This window comes from Bufo gargarizans, chromosome 3, assembly GCF_014858855.1.
Source record: "Bufo gargarizans isolate SCDJY-AF-19 chromosome 3, ASM1485885v1, whole genome shotgun sequence".
In the NCBI taxonomy this organism is placed as follows: Eukaryota; Metazoa; Chordata; class Amphibia; order Anura; family Bufonidae; genus Bufo; species Bufo gargarizans.
The window spans coordinates 250,203,785-250,225,949 of NC_058082.1; the positions used below are offsets into that span (position 1 = coordinate 250,203,785).

At 49.2% G+C, this 22,165-nt stretch overlaps 2 protein-coding genes across 3 annotated transcripts in view; one reads left to right on the plus strand and one right to left on the minus strand.

Moving 5' to 3' along the window:
* The window catches only part of LOC122930998, a 58,584-nt gene extending 40,656 nt beyond the window's left edge, over positions 1–17,928 (plus strand). For both annotated transcript variants that reach the window (XM_044284833.1, XM_044284834.1), the window contains exons 18-19: positions 17,557–17,720; positions 17,788–17,928. In XM_044284833.1, the coding sequence (XP_044140768.1) occupies positions 17,557–17,720; positions 17,788–17,910 (287 nt within the window). In that variant the 3' untranslated portion in view covers positions 17,911–17,928. The remainder of the gene's footprint in view (positions 1–17,556; positions 17,721–17,787) is intronic.
* Positions 17,929–18,393: 465 nt separating this feature from the next.
* AARS2 (alanyl-tRNA synthetase 2, mitochondrial) overlaps positions 18,394–22,165 on the minus strand; it is a 34,221-nt gene continuing 30,449 nt past the window's right edge. The window contains exons 20-22 of the mRNA XM_044284835.1: positions 21,100–21,186; positions 19,118–19,228; positions 18,394–18,567 (exon numbers count right to left, since the gene is read on the minus strand). Of these exons, the coding sequence (XP_044140770.1) occupies positions 18,403–18,567; positions 19,118–19,228; positions 21,100–21,186 (363 nt within the window). The 3' untranslated portion in view covers positions 18,394–18,402. The remainder of the gene's footprint in view (positions 18,568–19,117; positions 19,229–21,099; positions 21,187–22,165) is intronic.

A 22,165-nucleotide genomic window follows, 5' to 3' on the forward strand; every position in this document is an offset into this window, starting at 1 on the left:
TATACACAGGGGGCATCTCTCTACATGACTTGTCTATTGTCATACCTCTATGCAGCACTCTATACACAGGGGTCAGCTCTCTATATGACTTGTCTATTGTCATACCTCTGCGCAGCACTCTATACACAGGGGGCAGCTCTCTACATGACTTGTCTATTGTCATACCTCTGCGCAGCACTCTATACACAGGGGGCAGCTCTCTACATGACTTGTCTATTGTCATATCTCTGCGCAGCACTCTATACACAGGCAGCAGCTCTCTACATGACTTGTCTATTGTCATACCTCTGTGCAGCACTCTATACAGAGGGGGCAGCTCTCTACATGACTTGTCTATGGTCATACCTCTGCGCAGCACTCTATACACAGGGGGCAGCTCTCTATGTGACTTGTCTATTGTCATACCTCTGCGCAGCACTCTATACACAGGGGGCAGCTCTCTACATGACTTGTCTATGGTCATACCTCTGTGCAGCTCTCTATACACAGGGGGCAGCTCTCTACATGACTTGTCTATTGTCATACCTCTGTGCAGCACTCTATACACAGGGGGCAGCTCTCTACATGACTTGTCTATGGTCATACCTCTGTGCAGCTCTCTATACACAGGGGCAGCTCTCTACATGACTTGTCTATTGTCATACATCTGCGCAGCACTCTATACACAGGGGGCAGCTCTCTACATGACTTGTCTATTGTCATACCTCTGCGCAGCACTCTATACACAGGGGCAGCTCTCTACATGACTTGTCTATGGTCATACCTCTGCGCAGCACTCTATACACAGGGGCAGCTCTCTATATATGACTTGTCTATTGTCATACCTCTATGCAGCACTCTATACACAGGGGTCAGCTCTCTATATGACTTGTCTATTGTCATACCTCTGCGCAGCACTCTATACACAGGGGGCAGCTCTCTACATGACTTGTCTATTGTCATACCTCTGCGCAGCACTCTATACACAGGGGGCAGCTCTCTATATGACTTGTCTATTGTCATACCTCTGCGCAGCACTCTATACACAGGGGGCAGCTCTCTACATGACTTGTCTATTGTCATACCTCTGCGCAGCACTCTTTACACAGGGGGCAGCTCTCTACATGACTTGTCTATGGTCATACCTCTGCGCAGCACTCTATACACAGGGGGCAGCTCTCTACATGACTTGTCTATTGTCATACCTCTGCGCAGCACTCTATACACAGGGGGCAGCTCTCTACATGACTTGTCTATGGTCATACCTCTATGCAGCACTCTATACACAGGGGGCAGCTCTCTATATGACTTGTCTATTGTCATACCTCTGCGCAGCACTCCGTACACAGGGGGCAGCACTCTACATGACTTGTCTATTGTCATACCTTGGGGCAGCACTCTATACACAGGGGGCAGCTCTCTATGTGACTTGTCTATTGTCATACCTCTGCGCAGCACTCTATACACAGGGGGCAGCTCTCTATATATGACTTGTCTATTGTCATACCTCTGCGCAGCACTCTATACACAGGGGGCAGCTCTCTACATGACTTGTCTATTGTCATACCTCTGCGCAGCACTCTATACACAGGGGGCAGCTCTCTACATGACTTGTCTATTGTCATACCTCTGCGCAGCACTCTATACACAGGGGGCAGCTCTCTACATGACTTGTCTATGGTCATACCTTTGCGCAGAACTCTATACACAGGGGGCAGCTCTCTACATGACTTGTCTATTGTCATACCTCTGCGCAGCACTCTATACACAGGGGGCAGCTCTCTATACGACTCCTGTATAGTTATATCTCTGCGCAAGGCTCCGTACACAGGGGGCAGCGCTCTACATGACTTGTCTATGGTCATACCTCTGCGCAGCACTCTATACACAGGGGGCAGCTCTCTACATGACTTGTCTATTGTCATACCTCTGCGCAGCACTCTATACACAGGGGGCAGCTCTCTACATGACTCGTCTATTGTCAACCCTCTGCGCAGCACTCTATACACAGGGGGCAGCTCTCTACATGACTCGTCTATTGTCATACCTCTGCGCAGCTCTCTATACACAGGGGGCAGCTCTCTAAATGACTTGTCTATCGTCATACCTCTGCGCAGCACTCTATACACAGGGGGCATCTCTCTACATGACTTGTCTATTGTCATACCTCTGCGCAGCACTCTATACACAGGGGGCAGCTCTCTACATGACTCGTCTATTGTCATACCTCTGCGCAGCACTCTATACACAGGGGGCATCTCTCTACATGACTTGTCTATTGTCATACCTCTGCGCAGCACTCTATACACAGGGGCAGCTCTCTATATATGACTTGTCTATTGTCATACCTCTGCGCAGCACTCTATACACAGGGGTCAGCTCTCTATATGACTTGTCTATTGTCATACCTCTGCGCAGCACTCTATACACAGGGGGCAGCTCTCTACATGACTTGTCTATTGTCATACCTCTGCGCAGCACTCTATACACAGGGGGCAGCTCTCTACATGACTTGTCTATTGTCATACCTCTGCGCAGCACTCTATACACAGGGGGCAGCTCTCTATATGACTTGTCTATTGTCATACCTCTGCGCAGCACTCTATACACAGGGGGCAGCTCTCTATACGACTCCTGTATAGTTATATCTCTGCGCAAGGCTCCGTACACAGGGGGCAGCTCTCTACATGACTTGTCTATGGTCATACCTCTGCGCAGCACTCTATACACAGGGGGCAGCTCTCTACATGACTCGTCTATTGTCATACCTCTGTACAGCACTCTATACACAGGGGGCATCTCTCTACATGACTTGTCTATTGTCATACCTCTGCGCAGCTCTCTATACACAGGGGGCAGCTCTCTATGTGACTTGTCTATTGTCATACCTCTGCGCAGCATTCTATACACAGGGGGCAGCTCTCTACATGACTTGTCTATTGTCATACCTCTATGCAGCACTCCGTACACAGGGGTCAGCTCTCTATATGACTTGTCTATTGTCATACCTCTATGCAGCACTCCGTACACAGGGGGCAGCACTCTACATGACTTGTCTATTGTCATACCTCTGTGCAGCACTCTATACACAGGGGGCAGCTCTCTACATGACTTGTCTATTGTCATACCTCTGTGCAGCTCTATATACACAGGGGGCATCTCTCTACATGACTTGTCTATGGTCATACCTCTGCGCAGCACTCTATACACAGGGGGCAGCTCTCTACATGACTCGTCTATTGTCATACCTCTGCGCAGCACTCTATACACAGGGGGCAGCTCTCTATGTGACTTGTCAATTGTCATACCTCTGCGCAGCTCTCTATACACAGGGGGCAGCTCTCTACATGACTCGTCTATTGTCATACCTCTGTACAGCACTCTATACACAGGGGGCATCTCTCTACATGACTTGTCAATTGTCATACCTCTGCGCAGCTCTCTATACACAGGGGGCAGCTCTCTACGTGACTTGTCTATTGTCATACCTCTGCGCAGCACTCTATACACAGGGGGCAGCTCTCTATATGACTTGTCTATTGTCATACCTCTGTGCAGCACTCTATACACAGGGGCAGCTCTCTACATGACTTGTCTATTGTCATACCTCTGTGCAGCTCTATATACACAGGGGGCAGCTCTCTATATGACTTGTCTATTGTCATACCTCTATGCAGCACTCTATACACAGGGGTCAGCTCTCTATATGACTTGTCTATTGTCATACCTCTGCGCAGCACTCTATACACAGGGGGCAGCTCTCTACATGACTTGTCTATTGTCATACCTCTATGCAGCACTCCGTACACAGGGGGCAGCACTCTACATGACTTGTCTATTGTCATACCTCTGTGCAGCACTCTATACACAGGGGGCAGCTCTCTACATGACTTGTCTATTGTCATACCTCTGCGCACCACTCTATACACAGGCAGCAGCTCTCTACATGACTTGTCTATTGTCATACCTCTGTGCAGCTCTATATACACAGGGGGCATCTCTCTACATGACTTGTCTATTGTCATACCTCTGCGCAGCACTCTATACACAGGGGGCAGCTCTCTACATGACTTGTCTATTGTCATACCTCTGCGCAGCACTCTATACACAGGGGGCAGCTCTCTACATGACTTGTCTATTGTCATACCTCTGCGCAGCACTCTATACACAGGGGGCAGCTCTCTACATGACTTGTCTATTGTCATACCTCTGTGCAGCACTCTATACACAGGGGGCAGCTCTCTACATGACTTGTCTATGGTCATACCTCTGTGCAGCACTCTATACACAGGGGCAGCTCTCTACATGACTTGTCTATTGTCATACCTCTGCGCAGCACTCTATACACAGGGGGCAGCTCTCTACATGACTTGTCTATTGTCATACCTCTGCGCAGCACTCTATACACAGGGGCAGCTCTCTACATGACTTGTCTATGGTCATACCTCTGCGCAGCACTCTATACACAGGGGCAGCTCTCTATGTGACTTGTCTATGGTCATACCTCTGCGCAGCACTCTATACACAGGGGGCAGCTCTCTATATGACTTGTCTATTGTCATACCTCTGCGCAGCACTCCGTACACAGGGGGCAGCACTCTACATGACTTGTCTATTGTCATACCTCTGCGCAGCACTCTATACACAGGGGGCAGCTCTCTATGTGACTTGTCTATTGTCATACCTCTGCGCAGCACTCTATACACAGGGGCAGCTCTCTATATATGACTTGTCTATTGTCATACCTCTGCGCAGCACTCTATACACAGGGGGCAGCACTCTACATGACTTGTCTATTGTCATACCTCTGTGCAGCACTCTATACACAGGGGGCAGCTCTCTACATGACTTGTCTATTGTCATACCTCTGTGCAGCTCTATATACACAGGGGGCATCTCTCTACATGACTTGTCTATTGTCATACCTCTGCGCAGCACTCTATACACAGGGGGCAGCTCTCTACATGACTTGTCTATTGTCATACCTCTGCGCAGCACTCTATACACAGGGGGCAGCTCTCTACATGACTTGTCTATTGTCATACCTCTGCGCAGCACTCTATACACAGGGGGCAGCTCTCTACATGACTTGTCTATTGTCATACCTCTGTGCAGCACTCTATACACAGGGGGCAGCTCTCTACATGACTTGTCTATGGTCATACCTCTGTGCAGCACTCTATACACAGGGGCAGCTCTCTACATGACTTGTCTATTGTCATACCTCTGCGCAGCACTCTATACACAGGGGGCAGCTCTCTACATGACTTGTCTATTGTCATACCTCTGCGCAGCACTCTATACACAGGGGCAGCTCTCTACATGACTTGTCTATGGTCATACCTCTGCGCAGCACTTTATACACAGGGGCAGCTCTCTATGTGACTTGTCTATGGTCATACCTCTGCGCAGCACTCTATACACAGGGGGCAGCTCTCTATATGACTTGTCTATTGTCATACCTCTGCGCAGCACTCCGTACACAGGGGGCAGCACTCTAAATGACTTGTCTATTGTCATACCTCTGCGCAGCACTCTATACACAGGGGGCAGCTCTCTATGTGACTTGTCTATTGTCATACCTCTGCGCAGCACTCTATACACAGGGGCAGCTCTCTATATATGACTTGTCTATTGTCATACCTCTGCGCAGCACTCTATACACAGGGGGCAGCTCTCTACATGACTTGTCTATTGTCATACCTCTGCGCAGCACTCTATACACAGGGGGCAGCTCTCTACATGACTTGTCTATTGTCATACCTCTGCGCAGCACTCTATACACAGGGGGCAGCTCTCTACATGACTTGTCTATGGTCATACCTTTGCGCAGAACTCTATACACAGGGGGCAGCTCTCTACATGACTTGTCTATTGTCATACCTCTGCGCAGCACTCTATACACAGGGGGCAGCTCTCTATACGACTCCTGTATAGTTATATCTCTGCGCAAGGCTCCGTACACAGGGGGCAGCGCTCTACATGACTTGTCTATGGTCATACCTCTGCGCAGCACTCTATACACAGGGGGCAGCTCTCTACATGACTTGTCTATTGTCATACCTCTGCGCAGCACTCTATACACAGGGGGCAGCTCTCTACATGACTCGTCTATTGTCATACCTCTGCGCAGCACTCTATACACAGGGGGCAGCTCTCTACATGACTCGTCTATTGTCATACCTCTGCGCAGCTCTCTATACACAGGGGGCAGCTCTCTAAATGACTTGTCTATCGTCATACCTCTGCGCAGCACTCTATACACAGGGGGCATCTCTCTACATGACTTGTCTATTGTCATACCTCTGCGCAGCACTCTATACACAGGGGGCAGCTCTCTACATGACTTGTCTATTGTCATACCTCTGCGCAGCACTGTATACACAGGGGGCATCTCTCTACATGACTTGTCTATTGTCATACCTCTGCGCAGCACTCTATACACAGGGGCAGCTCTCTATATATGACTTGTCTATTGTCATACCTCTGCGCAGCACTCTATACACAGGTGTCAGCTCTCTATATGACTTGTCTATTGTCATACCTCTGCGCAGCACTCTATACACAGGGGGCAGCTCTCTACATGACTTGTCTATTGTCATACCTCTGCGCAGCACTCTATACACAGGGGGCAGCTCTCTACATGACTTGTCTATTGTCATACCTCTGCGCAGCACTCTATACACAGGGGGCAGCTCTCTATATGACTTGTCTATTGTCATACCTCTGCGCAGCACTCTATACACAGGGGGCAGCTCTCTATACGACTCCTGTATAGTTATATCTCTGCGCAAGGCTCCGTACACAGGGGGCAGCTCTCTACATGACTTGTCTATGGTCATACCTCTGCGCAGCACTCTATACACAGGGGGCAGCTCTCTACATGACTCGTCTATTGTCATACCTCTGTACAGCACTCTATACACAGGGGGCAGCTCTCTATGTGACTTGTCTATTGTCATACCTCTGCGCAGCACTCTATACACAGGGGGCAGCTCTCTATATGACTTGTCTATTGTCATACCTCTGTGCAGCACTCTATACACAGGGGCAGCTCTCTACATGACTTGTCTATTGTCATACCTCTGTGCAGCTCTATATACACAGGGGGCAGCTCTCTATATGACTTGTCTATTGTCATACCTCTATGCAGCACTCTATACACAGGGGTCAGCTCTCTATATGACTTGTCTATTGTCATACCTCTATGCAGCACTCCGTACACAGGGGTCAGCTCTCTATATGACTTGTCTATTGTCATACCTCTATGCAGCACTCCGTACACAGAGGGCAGCACTCTACATGACTTGTCTATTGTCATACCTCTGTGCAGCACTCTATACACAGGGGCAGCTCTCTACATGACTTGTCTATTGTCATACCTCTGTGCAGCTCTATATACACAGGGGGCATCTCTCTACATGACTTGTCTATGGTCATACCTCTGCGCAGCACTCTATACACAGGGGGCAGCTCTCTACATGACTCGTCTATTGTCATACCTCTGTACAGCACTCTATACACAGGGGGCATCTCTCTACATGACTTGTCTATTGTCATACCTCTGCGCAGCTCTCTATACACAGGGGGCAGCTCTCTATGTGACTTGTCTATTGTCATACCTCTGCGCAGCACTCTATACACAGGGGGCAGCTCTCTATATGACTTGTCTATTGTCATACCTCTGTGCAGCACTCTATACACAGGGGCAGCTCTCTACATGACTTTTCTATTGTCATACCTCTGTGCAGCTCTATATACACAGGGGGCAGCTCTCTATATGACTTGTCTATTGTCATACCTCTATGCAGCACTCTATACACAGGGGTCAGCTCTCTATATGACTTGTCTATTGTCATACCTCTATGCAGCACTCCGTACACAGGGGGCAGCACTCTACATGACTTGTCTATTGTCATACCTCTGTGCAGCACTCTATACACAGGGGGCAGCTCTCTACATGACTTGTCTATTGTCATACCTCTGCGCAGCACTCTATACACAGGGGGCAGCTCTCAACATGACTTGTCTATTGTCATACCTCTGCGCAGCACTCTATACACAGGGGGCAGCTCTCTATGTGACTTGTCTATTGTCATACCTCTGCGCAGCACTCTATACACAGGGGGCAGCTCTCTATATGACTTGTCTATTGTCATACCTCTGTGCAGCACTCTATACACAGGGGCAGCTCTCTACATGACTTGTCTATTGTCATACCTCTGCGCAGCACTCTATACACAGGGGGCAGCACTCTACATGACTTGTCTATTGTCATACCTCTGTGCAGCACTCTATACACAGGGGGCAGCTCTCTACATGACTTGTCTATTGTCATACCTCTGCGCAGCACTCTATACACAGGGGGCAGCTCTCTATGTGACTTGTCTATTGTCATACCTCTGCGCAGCACTCTATACACAGGGGGCAGCTCTCTATATGACTTGTCTATTGTCATACCTCTGCGCAGCACTCTATACACAGGGGGCAGCACTCTACATGACTTGTCTATTGTCATACCTCTGTGCAGCACTCTATACACAGGGGGCAGCTCTCTACATGACTTGTCTATTGTCATACCTCTGTGCAGCTCTATATACACAGGGGGCATCTCTCTACATGACTTGTCTATTGTCATACCTCTGCGCAGCACTCTATACACAGGGGGCAGCTCTCTACATGACTTGTCTATTGTCATACCTCTGCGCAGCACTCTATACACAGGGGGCAGCTCTCTACATGACTTGTCTATTGTCATACCTCTGCGCAGCACTCTATACACAGGGGGCAGCTCTCGACATGACTTGTCTATTGTCATACCTCTGTGCAGCACTCTATACACAGGGGGCAGCTCTCTACATGACTTGTCTATGGTCATACCTCTGTGCAGCACTCTATACACAGGGGCAGCTCTCTACATGACTTGTCTATTGTCATACCTCTGCGCAGCACTCTATACACAGGGGGCAGCTCTCTACATGACTTGTCTATGGTCATACCTCTGTACAGCACTCTATACACAGGGGGCAGCTCTCTACATGACTTGTCTATGGTCATACCTCTGCGCAGCACTCTATACACAGGGGCAGCTCTCTACATGACTTGTCTATGGTCATACCTCTGCGCAGCACTCTATACACAGGGGCAGCTCTCTATGTGACTTGTCTATGGTCATACCTCTGCGCAGCACTCTATACACAGGGGGCAGCTCTCTATATGACTTGTCTATTGTCATACCTCTGCGCAGCACTCCGTACACAGGGGGCAGCACTCTACATGACTTGTCTATTGTCATACCTCTGCGCAGCACTCTATACACAGGGGGCAGCTCTCTATGTGACTTGTCTATTGTCATACCTCTGCGCAGCACTCTATACACAGGGGCAGCTCTCTATATATGACTTGTCTATTGTCATACCTCTGCGCAGCACTCTATACACAGGGGGCAGCTCTCTACATGACTTGTCTATTGTCATACCTCTGCGCAGCACTCTATACACAGGGGGCAGCTCTCTACATGACTTGTCTATTGTCATACCTCTGCGCAGCACTCTATACACAGGGGGCAGCTCTCTACATGACTTGTCTATGGTCATACCTTTGCGCAGAACTCTATACACAGGGGGCAGCTCTCTACATGACTTGTCTATTGTCATACCTCTGCGCAGCACTCTATACACAGGGGGCAGCTCTCTATACGACTCCTGTATAGTTATATCTCTGCGCAAGGCTCCGTACACAGGGGGCAGCGCTCTACATGACTTGTCTATGGTCATACCTCTGCGCAGCACTCTATACACAGGGGGCAGCTCTCTACATGACTTGTCTATTGTCATACCTCTGCGCAGCACTCTATACACAGGGGGCAGCTCTCTACATGACTCGTCTATTGTCATACCTCTGCGCAGCACTCTATACACAGGGGGCAGCTCTCTACATGACTCGTCTATTGTCATACCTCTGCGCAGCTCTCTATACACAGGGGGCAGCTCTCTAAATGACTTGTCTATCGTCATACCTCTGCGCAGCACTCTATACACAGGGGGCATCTCTCTACATGACTTGTCTATTGTCATACCTCTGCGCAGCACTCTATACACAGGGGGCAGCTCTCTACATGACTTGTCTATTGTCATACCTCTGCGCAGCACTGTATACACAGGGGGCATCTCTCTACATGACTTGTCTATTGTCATACCTCTGCGCAGCACTCTATACACAGGGGCAGCTCTCTATATATGACTTGTCTATTGTCATACCTCTGCGCAGCACTCTATACACAGGTGTCAGCTCTCTATATGACTTGTCTATTGTCATACCTCTGCGCAGCACTCTATACACAGGGGGCAGCTCTCTACATGACTTGTCTATTGTCATACCTCTGCGCAGCACTCTATACACAGGGGGCAGCTCTCTACATGACTTGTCTATTGTCATACCTCTGCGCAGCACTCTATACACAGGGGGCAGCTCTCTATATGACTTGTCTATTGTCATACCTCTGCGCAGCACTCTATACACAGGGGGCAGCTCTCTATACGACTCCTGTATAGTTATATCTCTGCGCAAGGCTCCGTACACAGGGGGCAGCTCTCTACATGACTTGTCTATGGTCATACCTCTGCGCAGCACTCTATACACAGGGGGCAGCTCTCTACATGACTCGTCTATTGTCATACCTCTGTACAGCACTCTATACACAGGGGGCAGCTCTCTATGTGACTTGTCTATTGTCATACCTCTGCGCAGCACTCTATACACAGGGGGCAGCTCTCTATATGACTTGTCTATTGTCATACCTCTGTGCAGCACTCTATACACAGGGGCAGCTCTCTACATGACTTGTCTATGGTCATACCTCTGTGCAGCTCTATATACACAGGGGGCAGCTCTCTATATGACTTGTCTATTGTCATACCTCTATGCAGCACTCTATACACAGGGGTCAGCTCTCTATATGACTTGTCTATTGTCATACCTCTATGCAGCACTCCGTACACAGGGGTCAGCTCTCTATATGACTTGTCTATTGTCATACCTCTATGCAGCACTCCGTACACAGAGGGCAGCACTCTACATGACTTGTCTATTGTCATACCTCTGTGCAGCACTCTATACACAGGGGCAGCTCTCTACATGACTTGTCTATTGTCATACCTCTGTGCAGCTCTATATACACAGGGGGCATCTCTCTACATGACTTGTCTATGGTCATACCTCTGCGCAGCACTCTATACACAGGGGGCAGCTCTCTACATGACTCGTCTATTGTCATACCTCTGTACAGCACTCTATACACAGGGGGCATCTCTCTACATGACTTGTCTATTGTCATACCTCTGCGCAGCTCTCTATACACAGGGGGCAGCTCTCTATGTGACTTGTCTATTGTCATACCTCTGCGCAGCACTCTATACACAGGGGGCAGCTCTCTATATGACTTGTCTATTGTCATACCTCTGTGCAGCACTCTATACACAGGGGCAGCTCTCTACATGACTTTTCTATTGTCATACCTCTGTGCAGCTCTATATACACAGGGGGCAGCTCTCTATATGACTTGTCTATTGTCATACCTCTATGCAGCACTCTATACACAGGGGTCAGCTCTCTATATGACTTGTCTATTGTCATACCTCTATGCAGCACTCCGTACACAGGGGGCAGCACTCTACATGACTTGTCTATTGTCATACCTCTGTGCAGCACTCTATACACAGGGGGCAGCTCTCTACATGACTTGTCTATTGTCATACCTCTGCGCAGCACTCTATACACAGGGGGCAGCTCTCAACATGACTTGTCTATTGTCATACCTCTGCGCAGCACTCTATACACAGGGGGCAGCTCTCTATGTGACTTGTCTATTGTCATACCTCTGCGCAGCACTCTATACACAGGGGGCAGCTCTCTATATGACTTGTCTATTGTCATACCTCTGTGCAGCACTCTATACACAGGGGCAGCTCTCTACATGACTTGTCTATTGTCATACCTCTGCGCAGCACTCTATACACAGGGGGCAGCACTCTACATGACTTGTCTATTGTCATACCTCTGTGCAGCACTCTATACACAGGGGGCAGCTCTCTACATGACTTGTCTATTGTCATACCTCTGCGCAGCACTCTATACACAGGGGGCAGCTCTCTATGTGACTTGTCTATTGTCATACCTCTGCGCAGCACTCTATACACAGGGGGCAGCTCTCTATATGACTTGTCTATTGTCATACCTCTGCGCAGCACTCTATACACAGGGGGCAGCACTCTACATGACTTGTCTATTGTCATACCTCTGTGCAGCACTCTATACACAGGGGGCAGCTCTCTACATGACTTGTCTATTGTCATACCTCTGTGCAGCTCTATATACACAGGGGGCATCTCTCTACATGACTTGTCTATTGTCATACCTCTGCGCAGCACTCTATACACAGGGGGCAGCTCTCTACATGACTTGTCTATTGTCATACCTCTGCGCAGCACTCTATACACAGGGGGCAGCTCTCTACATGACTTGTCTATTGTCATACCTCTGCGCAGCACTCTATACACAGGGGGCAGCTCTCGACATGACTTGTCTATTGTCATACCTCTGTGCAGCACTCTATACACAGGGGGCAGCTCTCTACATGACTTGTCTATGGTCATACCTCTGTGCAGCACTCTATACACAGGGGCAGCTCTCTACATGACTTGTCTATTGTCATACCTCTGCGCAGCACTCTATACACAGGGGGCAGCTCTCTACATGACTTGTCTATGGTCATACCTCTGTACAGCACTCTATACACAGGGGGCAGCTCTCTACATGACTTGTCTATGGTCATACCTCTGCGCAGCACTCTATACACAGGGGCAGCTCTCTACATGACTTGTCTATGGTCATACCTCTGCGCAGCACTCTATACACAGGGGCAGCTCTCTATGTGACTTGTCTATGGTCATACCTCTGCGCAGCACTCTATACACAGGGGGCAGCTCTCTATATGACTTGTCTATTGTCATACCTCTGCGCAGCACTCCGTACACAGGGGGCAGCACTCTACATGACTTGTCTATTGTCATACCTCTGCGCAGCACTCTATACACAGGGGGCAGCTCTCTATGTGACTTGTCTATTGTCATACCTCTGCGCAGCACTCTATACACAGGGGCAGCTCTCTATATATGACTTGTCTATTGTCATACCTCTGCGCAGCACTCTATACACAGGGGGCAGCTCTCTACATGACTTGTCTATTGTCATACCTCTGCGCAGCACTCTATACACAGGGGGCAGCTCTCTACATGACTTGTCTATTGTCATACCTCTGCGCAGCACTCTATACACAGGGGGCAGCTCTCTACATGACTTGTCTATGGTCATACCTTTGCGCAGAACTCTATACACAGGGGGCAGCTCTCTACATGACTTGTCTATTGTCATACCTCTGCGCAGCACTCTATACACAGGGGGCAGCTCTCTATACGACTCCTGTATAGTTATATCTCTGCGCAAGGCTCCGTACACAGGGGGCAGCGCTCTACATGACTTGTCTATGGTCATACCTCTGCGCAGCACTCTATACACAGGGGGCAGCTCTCTACATGACTTGTCTATTGTCATACCTCTGCGCAGCACTCTATACACAGGGGGCAGCTCTCTACATGACTCGTCTATTGTCATACCTCTGCGCAGCACTCTATACACAGGGGGCAGCTCTCTACATGACTCGTCTATTGTCATACCTCTGCGCAGCTCTCTATACACAGGGGGCAGCTCTCTAAATGACTTGTCTATCGTCATACCTCTGCGCAGCACTCTATACACAGGGGGCATCTCTCTACATGACTTGTCTATTGTCATACCTCTGCGCAGCACTCTATACACAGGGGGCAGCTCTCTACATGACTTGTCTATTGTCATACCTCTGCGCAGCACTGTATACACAGGGGGCATCTCTCTACATGACTTGTCTATTGTCATACCTCTGCGCAGCACTCTATACACAGGGGCAGCTCTCTATATATGACTTGTCTATTGTCATACCTCTGCGCAGCACTCTATACACAGGTGTCAGCTCTCTATATGACTTGTCTATTGTCATACCTCTGCGCAGCACTCTATACACAGGGGGCAGCTCTCTACATGACTTGTCTATTGTCATACCTCTGCGCAGCACTCTATACACAGGGGGCAGCTCTCTACATGACTTGTCTATTGTCATACCTCTGCGCAGCACTCTATACACAGGGGGCAGCTCTCTATATGACTTGTCTATTGTCATACCTCTGCGCAGCACTCTATACACAGGGGGCAGCTCTCTATACGACTCCTGTATAGTTATATCTCTGCGCAAGGCTCCGTACACAGGGGGCAGCTCTCTACATGACTTGTCTATGGTCATACCTCTGCGCAGCACTCTATACACAGGGGGCAGCTCTCTACATGACTCGTCTATTGTCATACCTCTGTACAGCACTCTATACACAGGGGGCAGCTCTCTATGTGACTTGTCTATTGTCATACCTCTGCGCAGCACTCTATACACAGGGGGCAGCTCTCTATATGACTTGTCTATTGTCATACCTCTGTGCAGCACTCTATACACAGGGGCAGCTCTCTACATGACTTGTCTATGGTCATACCTCTGTGCAGCTCTATATACACAGGGGGCAGCTCTCTATATGACTTGTCTATTGTCATACCTCTATGCAGCACTCTATACACAGGGGTCAGCTCTCTATATGACTTGTCTATTGTCATACCTCTATGCAGCACTCCGTACACAGGGGTCAGCTCTCTATATGACTTGTCTATTGTCATACCTCTATGCAGCACTCCGTACACAGAGGGCAGCACTCTACATGACTTGTCTATTGTCATACCTCTGTGCAGCACTCTATACACAGGGGCAGCTCTCTACATGACTTGTCTATTGTCATACCTCTGTACAGCACTCTATACACAGGGGGCATCTCTCTACATGACTTGTCTATTGTCATACCTCTGCGCAGCTCTCTATACACAGGGGGCAGCTCTCTATGTGACTTGTCTATTGTCATACCTCTGCGCAGCACTCTATACACAGGGGGCAGCTCTCTATATGACTTGTCTATTGTCATACCTCTGTGCAGCACTCTATACACAGGGGCAGCTCTCTACATGACTTTTCTATTGTCATACCTCTGTGCAGCTCTATATACACAGGGGGCAGCTCTCTATATGACTTGTCTATTCTCATACCTCTATGCAGCACTCTATACACAGGGGTCAGCTCTCTATATGACTTGTCTATTGTCATACCTCTATGCAGCACTCCGTACACAGGGGGCAGCACTCTACATGACTTGTCTATTGTCATACCTCTGTGCAGCACTCTATACACAGGGGGCAGCTCTCTACATGACTTGTCTATTGTCATACCTCTGCGCAGCACTCTATACACAGGGGGCAGCTCTCTACATGACTTGTCTATTGTCATACCTCTGCGCAGCACTCTATACACAGGGGGCAGCTCTCTATGTGACTTGTCTATTGTCATACCTCTGCGCAGCACTCTATACACAGGGGGCAGCTCTCTATATGACTTGTCTATTGTCATACCTCTGTGCAGCACTCTATACACAGGGGCAGCTCTCTACATGACTTGTCTATTGTCATACCTCTGTGCAGCACTCTATACACAGGGGGCAGCTCTCTATATGACTTGTCTATTGTCATACCTCTGTGCAGCACTCTATACACAGGGGCAGCTCTCTACATGACTTTTCTATTGTCATACCTCTGTGCAGCTCTATATACACAGGGGGCATCTCTCTACATGACTTGTCTATTGTCATACCTCTGTGCAGCACTCTATATACAGGGGCAGCTCTCTACATGACTTGTCTATTGTCATACCTCTGTGCAGCTCTATATACACAGGGGGCATCTCTCTACATGACTTGTCTATGGTCATACCTCTGCGCAGCACTCTATACACAGGGGGCAGCTCTCTACATGACTCGTCTATTGTCATACCTCTGTACAGCACTCTATACACAGGGGGCATCTCTCTACATGACTTGTCTATTGTCATACCTCTGCGCAGCTCTCTATACACAGGGGGCAGCTCTCTATGTGACTTGTCTATTGTCATACCTCTGAGCAGCACTCTATACACAGGGGGCAGCTCTCTACATGACTTGTCTATTGTCATACCTCTGCGCAGCACTCTATACACAGGGGGCAGCTCTCTACATGACTTGTCTATCGTCATACCTCTGCGCAGCACTCTATACACAGGGGGCATCTCTCTACATGACTTGTCTATTGTCATACCTCTGCGCAGCACTCTATACACAGGGGGCAGCTCTCTATGTGACTTGTCTATTGTCATACCTCTGCGCAGCACTCTATACACAGGGCGCAGCTCTCTATATGACTCGTCTATTGTCATACCTCCTCGCAGCACTCTATACACAGGGGGCAGCTCTCTACATGACTTGTCTATTGTCATACCTCTGCGCAGCACTCTATACACAGGGGGCAGCACTCTACATGACTCGTCTATTGTCATACCTCTGTACAGCACTCTATACACAGGGGGCATCTCTCTACATGACTTGTCTATGGTCATACCTCTGCGCAGCACTCTATACACAGGGGGCAGCACTCTACATGACTCGTCTATTGTCATACCTCTGTACAGCACTCTATACACAGGGGGCATCTCTCTACATGACTTGTCTATTGTCATACCTCTGCGCAGCACTCTATACACAGGGGGCATCTCTCTACATGACTTGTCTATTGTCATACCTCTGCGCAGCACTCTATACACAGGGGGCAGCTCTCTACATGACTTGTCTATGGTCATACCTCTGCGCAGCACTCTATACACAGGGGGCAGCTCTCTACATGACTTGTCTATTGTCATACCTCTGCGCAGCACTCTATACACAGGGGGCAGCTCTCTATGTGACTTGTCTATGGTCATACCTCTGTGCAGCAGTCTATACACAGGGGGCAGCTCTCTACATGACTTGTCTATTGTCATACCTCTGCGCAGCACTCTATACACAGGGGGCAGCTCTCTACATGACTTGTCTATTACATACCTCTGCGCAGCACTCTATACACAGGGGGCAGCTCTCTACATGACTTGTCTATTGTCATACCTCTGCGCAGCACTCTATACACAGGGGCAGCTCTCTACATGACTTGTCTATGGTCATACCTCTGCGCAGCACTCTATACACAGGAGGCAGCTCTCTACATGACTTGTCTATTGTCATACCTCTGCGCAGCACTCTATACACAGGGGGCAGCTCTCTACATGACTTGTCTATTGTCATACCTCTGCGCAGCACTCTATACACAGGGGCAGCTCTCTACATGACTTGTCTATGGTCATACCTCTGCGCAGCACTCTATACACAGGAGGCAGCTCTCTACATGACTTGTCTATTGTCATACCTCTGCGCAGCACTCCGTACACAGGGGGCAGCACTCTACATGACTTGTCTATTGTCATACCTCTGCGCAGCACTCTATACACAGGGGGCAGCTCTCTATGTGACTCGTCTATATCACTATATCTCTTTACAGTGCTCCGGGTCCAGCAAATGCTTAGGAAACGCTTGGCTATGTTTGAGGTAGAAGAGAAGCCATTGAAAACATTCCAGCTCCCTCCGGTGCAGCACAACCCCCAAAAAGTAGGATCATCCATGGTCACCTTCAGCTTCAGTATGACCACCGGGCTCACCTTAAAGGTACAGTACACCAATAACCAGAACACACTGTGTACAGGGCAGACATTTATCTGTGTAATCTCCACAGGAGAACACTGCACAGACGCCCGACCATCCGGCCAGCAGAAGAACGTCCCAGCCTGGGCTCTTACCGTCCATAAGTCCCACATTCCCGGCACAGCCCGACGTGATCACCGACGATGATGAATAAATGTTCGTTCAGCGTGAACTGTCCGAGATCCTATGTTAACTCCATCCTGACTGAACATTAATCACATCAGAGCCGACGTGGCCAGTAATCTGCAGCTCCACTTCAACATCACTTTCCATTTTGATCCTTTATTATTTGGTGTCTGCTCCTGTCACATTCAGAGCAGCATTTACAATTCTGCTGCCTGCCACTGAGCCGACAGAGACACCATGGTAGAAATCTATGCACTGCAGAAAATGACCACTGTACCGTGCCATAAATGTGCGTCAACAGAAGACGCTCTGCACAGACACTGAACCTGCAGGGAGTCCAGCGAGGCTTTGTGCTCCTGTACCTGGAAGCTAGCAGAATTATGATTGCAGCTCTGAATGTGATTAGTAACAGCAGAACAGTGACTGCAGCTCACAGAGCCAATATGAAGTTCTGAGCACGTCCAGGTGCCTCGTACCTGAGGTCATTAGCGTATTGGCGTTCCGTGCGCTTCCCGTCCAGTTACTGCTTCATCTGTGCAAAACTCATGGCGGTCTGCAGAACATCGTCTAAGGTGTCGCTAGTTCCAGAGCCATTGGCCACGACGATGGAGCCTCCTGCTTTACCCTTCATTGTCGAGCACACAGCGATGGCCCAATCAGCAGCGGACAGACCGGACGTGGAGCCCTGGAGAAGAGAGAGCAAAGTATGAGACCCCCCGGACCTGTGGGGAGGGGGCACTGCACGAGAAACAGTGGCTTCAGATTTTATATCCATGACACTGAATTAGCGTATTGTGTAACGTATGCAACTCTCTGTTAACTTTGTGTATCAATCTCTGCTTGCTGTCAGTGTATTGGAGTTTTCTAGTTTACATCCAAATGCTGAAAAACGGTCAAACAGCTGATGGTTTGTTACAATATATCAGCTCAGACAATCCTCTGTGAGCTAAGAACAACAGCAGCACAGATCTTACTCCTGTCCTGGTAGTTTGTTACAATGTATCAACGCAGGTAATGTGTAACTGTATGGGAAGGGGGGTCTTTGGTTTCTTGGACAAGAAGGGCTTGAAGATGTCACCGACACTTGATACTTTGCGCTTATGCCATTTTGGAAAGCAGTAATACATTGGGGCTTTATAAATAATTCCCCTAAACTGGCGCCGGTGAAAAGGGACGTATTAAAGAAATCCATCGGCTGATCTATAGTCGGCGAGTGCGCAGGACGTGAGTCTCACCTTCGGGACGTGACAGGCGCACAGCACTTTCCCAGAGCTTTGTCGGCTGAGCAGCATCACAGCGGAGCCCGGACGTCTGTCACACACCTGATTCACCAGCTTCACCAACACCTGTCGGAGACACGGAGATGACTCCAAGACCAGAAATACAATCAATCATCCCAATCATCATCAACCATCCCCAGACACAGCGAGGTCATCATCAACCATCCCCAGGCACAGCGAGGCCATCATCAACCATCCCCAGGCACAGCGAGGCCATCATCAACCATCCCCAGGCACAGCGAGGCCATCATCAACCATCCCCAGGCACAGCGAGGTCATCATCAACCATCCCCAGGCACAGCGAGGTCATCATCAACCATCCCCAGGCACAGCGAGGTCATCATCAATCATCCCCAGGCACAGCGAGGTCATCATCAACCTTTCCCAGGCACAGCGAGGTCATCATCAACCATCCCCAGGCACAGCGAGGTCATCATCAACCATCCCCAGGCACAGCGAGGTCATCATCAACCATCCCCAGGCACAGCGAGGTCATCATCAACCATCCCCAGGCACAGCGAGGTCATCATCAACCATCCCCAGGCACAGCGAGGTCATCATCAACCATCCCCAGACACAGCGAGGTCATCATCAACCATCCCCAGGCACAGCGAGGTCATCATCAACCATCCCCAGGCACAGCGAGGTCATCATCAACCATCCCCAGGCACAGCGAGGTCATCATCATCAACCATCCCAGGCACAGCGAGGTCATCATCATCAACCATCCCCAGGCACAGCGAGGTCATCATCATCAACCATCCCCAGGCACAGCGAGGTCATCATCATCAACCATCCCCAGGCACAGCGAGGTCATCATCATCAACCATCCCCAGGCACAGCGAGGTCATCAACCATCCCCAGGCACAGCGAGGTCATCATCATCAACCATCCCCAGGCACAGCGAGGTCATCATCATCAACCATCCCCAGGCACAGCGAGGTCATCATCATCAACCATCCCCAGGCACAGCGAGGTCATCATCATCAACCATCCCCAGGCACAGCGAGGTCATCATCATCAACCATCCCCAGGCACAGCGAGGTCATCATCATCAACCATCCCCAGGCACAGCGAGGTCATCATCATCAACCATCCCCAGGCACAGCGAGGTCATCATCATCAACCATCCCCAGGCACAGCGAGGTCATCATCATCAACCATCCCCAGGCACAGCGAGGTCATCATCATCAACCATCCCCAGGCACAGCGAGGTCATCATCATCAACCATCCCCAGGCACAGCGAGGTCATCATCATCAACCATCCCCAGGCACAGCGAGGTCATCATCATCAACCATCCCCAGGCACAGCGAGGTCATCATCATCAACCATCCCCAGGCACAGCGAGGTCATCATCATCAACCATCCCCAGGCACAGCGAGGTCATCATCATCAACCATCCCCAGGCACAGCGAGGTCATCATCATCAACCATCCCCAGGCACAGCGAGGTCATCATCATCAACCATCCCCAGGCACAGCGAGGTCATCATCATCAACCATCCCCAGGCACAGCGAGGTCATCATCATCAACCATCCCCAGGCACAGCGAGGTCATCATCATCAACCATCCCCCGACACAGCGAGGTCATCATCAACCATCCCCAGGCACAGCGAGGTCATCATCATCAACCATCCCCAGACACAGCGAGGTCATCATCATCAACCATCCCCAGGCACAGCGAGGTCATCATCATCAACCATCCCCAGGCACAGCGAGGTCATCATCATCAACCATCCCCAGGCACAGCGAGGTCATCATCAACCATACCCAGACACAGCGAGGTCATCAACAAATATACGTAGAATTTCCATCTGGACAGAAGAAGACGACTCCAGAGCTTCTACTTACTGTGGTTATGGGCTATTCAGTGTGCACACTGCCAACAAGGCACCTGACATTCACCACAATTCTGCCACACTGATAAATACTCACCGGAAGAGACTCCACATACACAGCGTCCACGATGACTGGCTGATGGTGGGAGAACTTCTCCACGAGGCTCTCAACCTTCTCCATAGCCTGAAACAAAGAACAAATAAAAGTAAGAATGAGGCCACTGCCATGATGAATCTACAGAGAAAGCGGAGTCACTGTGTACATACATTACTTATCCTGTACTGATCCTGAGTTACATCCTGTATTATACTCCAGAGCTGCACTCACTATTCTGCTAGTGCAGTCACTGTGTACATACATTACTTATCCTGTACTGATCCTGAGTTACATCCTGTATTATACTCCAGAGCTGCACTCACTATTCTGCTGGTGCAGTCACTGTGTACATACATTACTTATCCTGTACTGATCCTGAGTTACATCCTGTATTATACTCCAGAGCTGCACTCACTATTCTGCTAGTGCAGTCACTGTGTACATACATTACTTATCCTGTACTGATCCTGAGTTACATCCTGTATTATACTCCAGAGCTGCACTCACTATTCTGCTAGTGCAGTCACTGTGTACATACATTACTTATCCTGTACTGATACTGAGTTACATCCTGTATTATACCCCAGAGCTGCGCTCACTATTCTGCTGGTGCAGTCACTGTGTACATACATTACTTATCCTGTACTGATCCTGAGTTACATCCTGTATTATACTCCAGAGCTGCACTCACTATTCTGCTGGTACAGTCACTGTGTACATACATTACTTATCCTGTACTGATCCTGAGTTACATCCTGTATTATACTCCAGAGCTGCACTCACTATTCTGCTGGTGCAGTCACTGTGTACATACATTACTTATCCTGTACTGATCCTGAGTTACATCCTGTATTATACTCCAGAGCTGCACTCACTATTCTGCTGGTGCAGTCACTGTGTACATACATTACTTATCCTGTACTGATCCTGAGTTACATCCTGCATTATACTCCAGAGCTGCACTCACTATTCTGCTGGTGCAGTCACTGTGTACATACATTACTTATCCTGTACTGATCCTGAGTTACATCCTGTATTATACTCCAGAGCTGCACTCACTATTCTG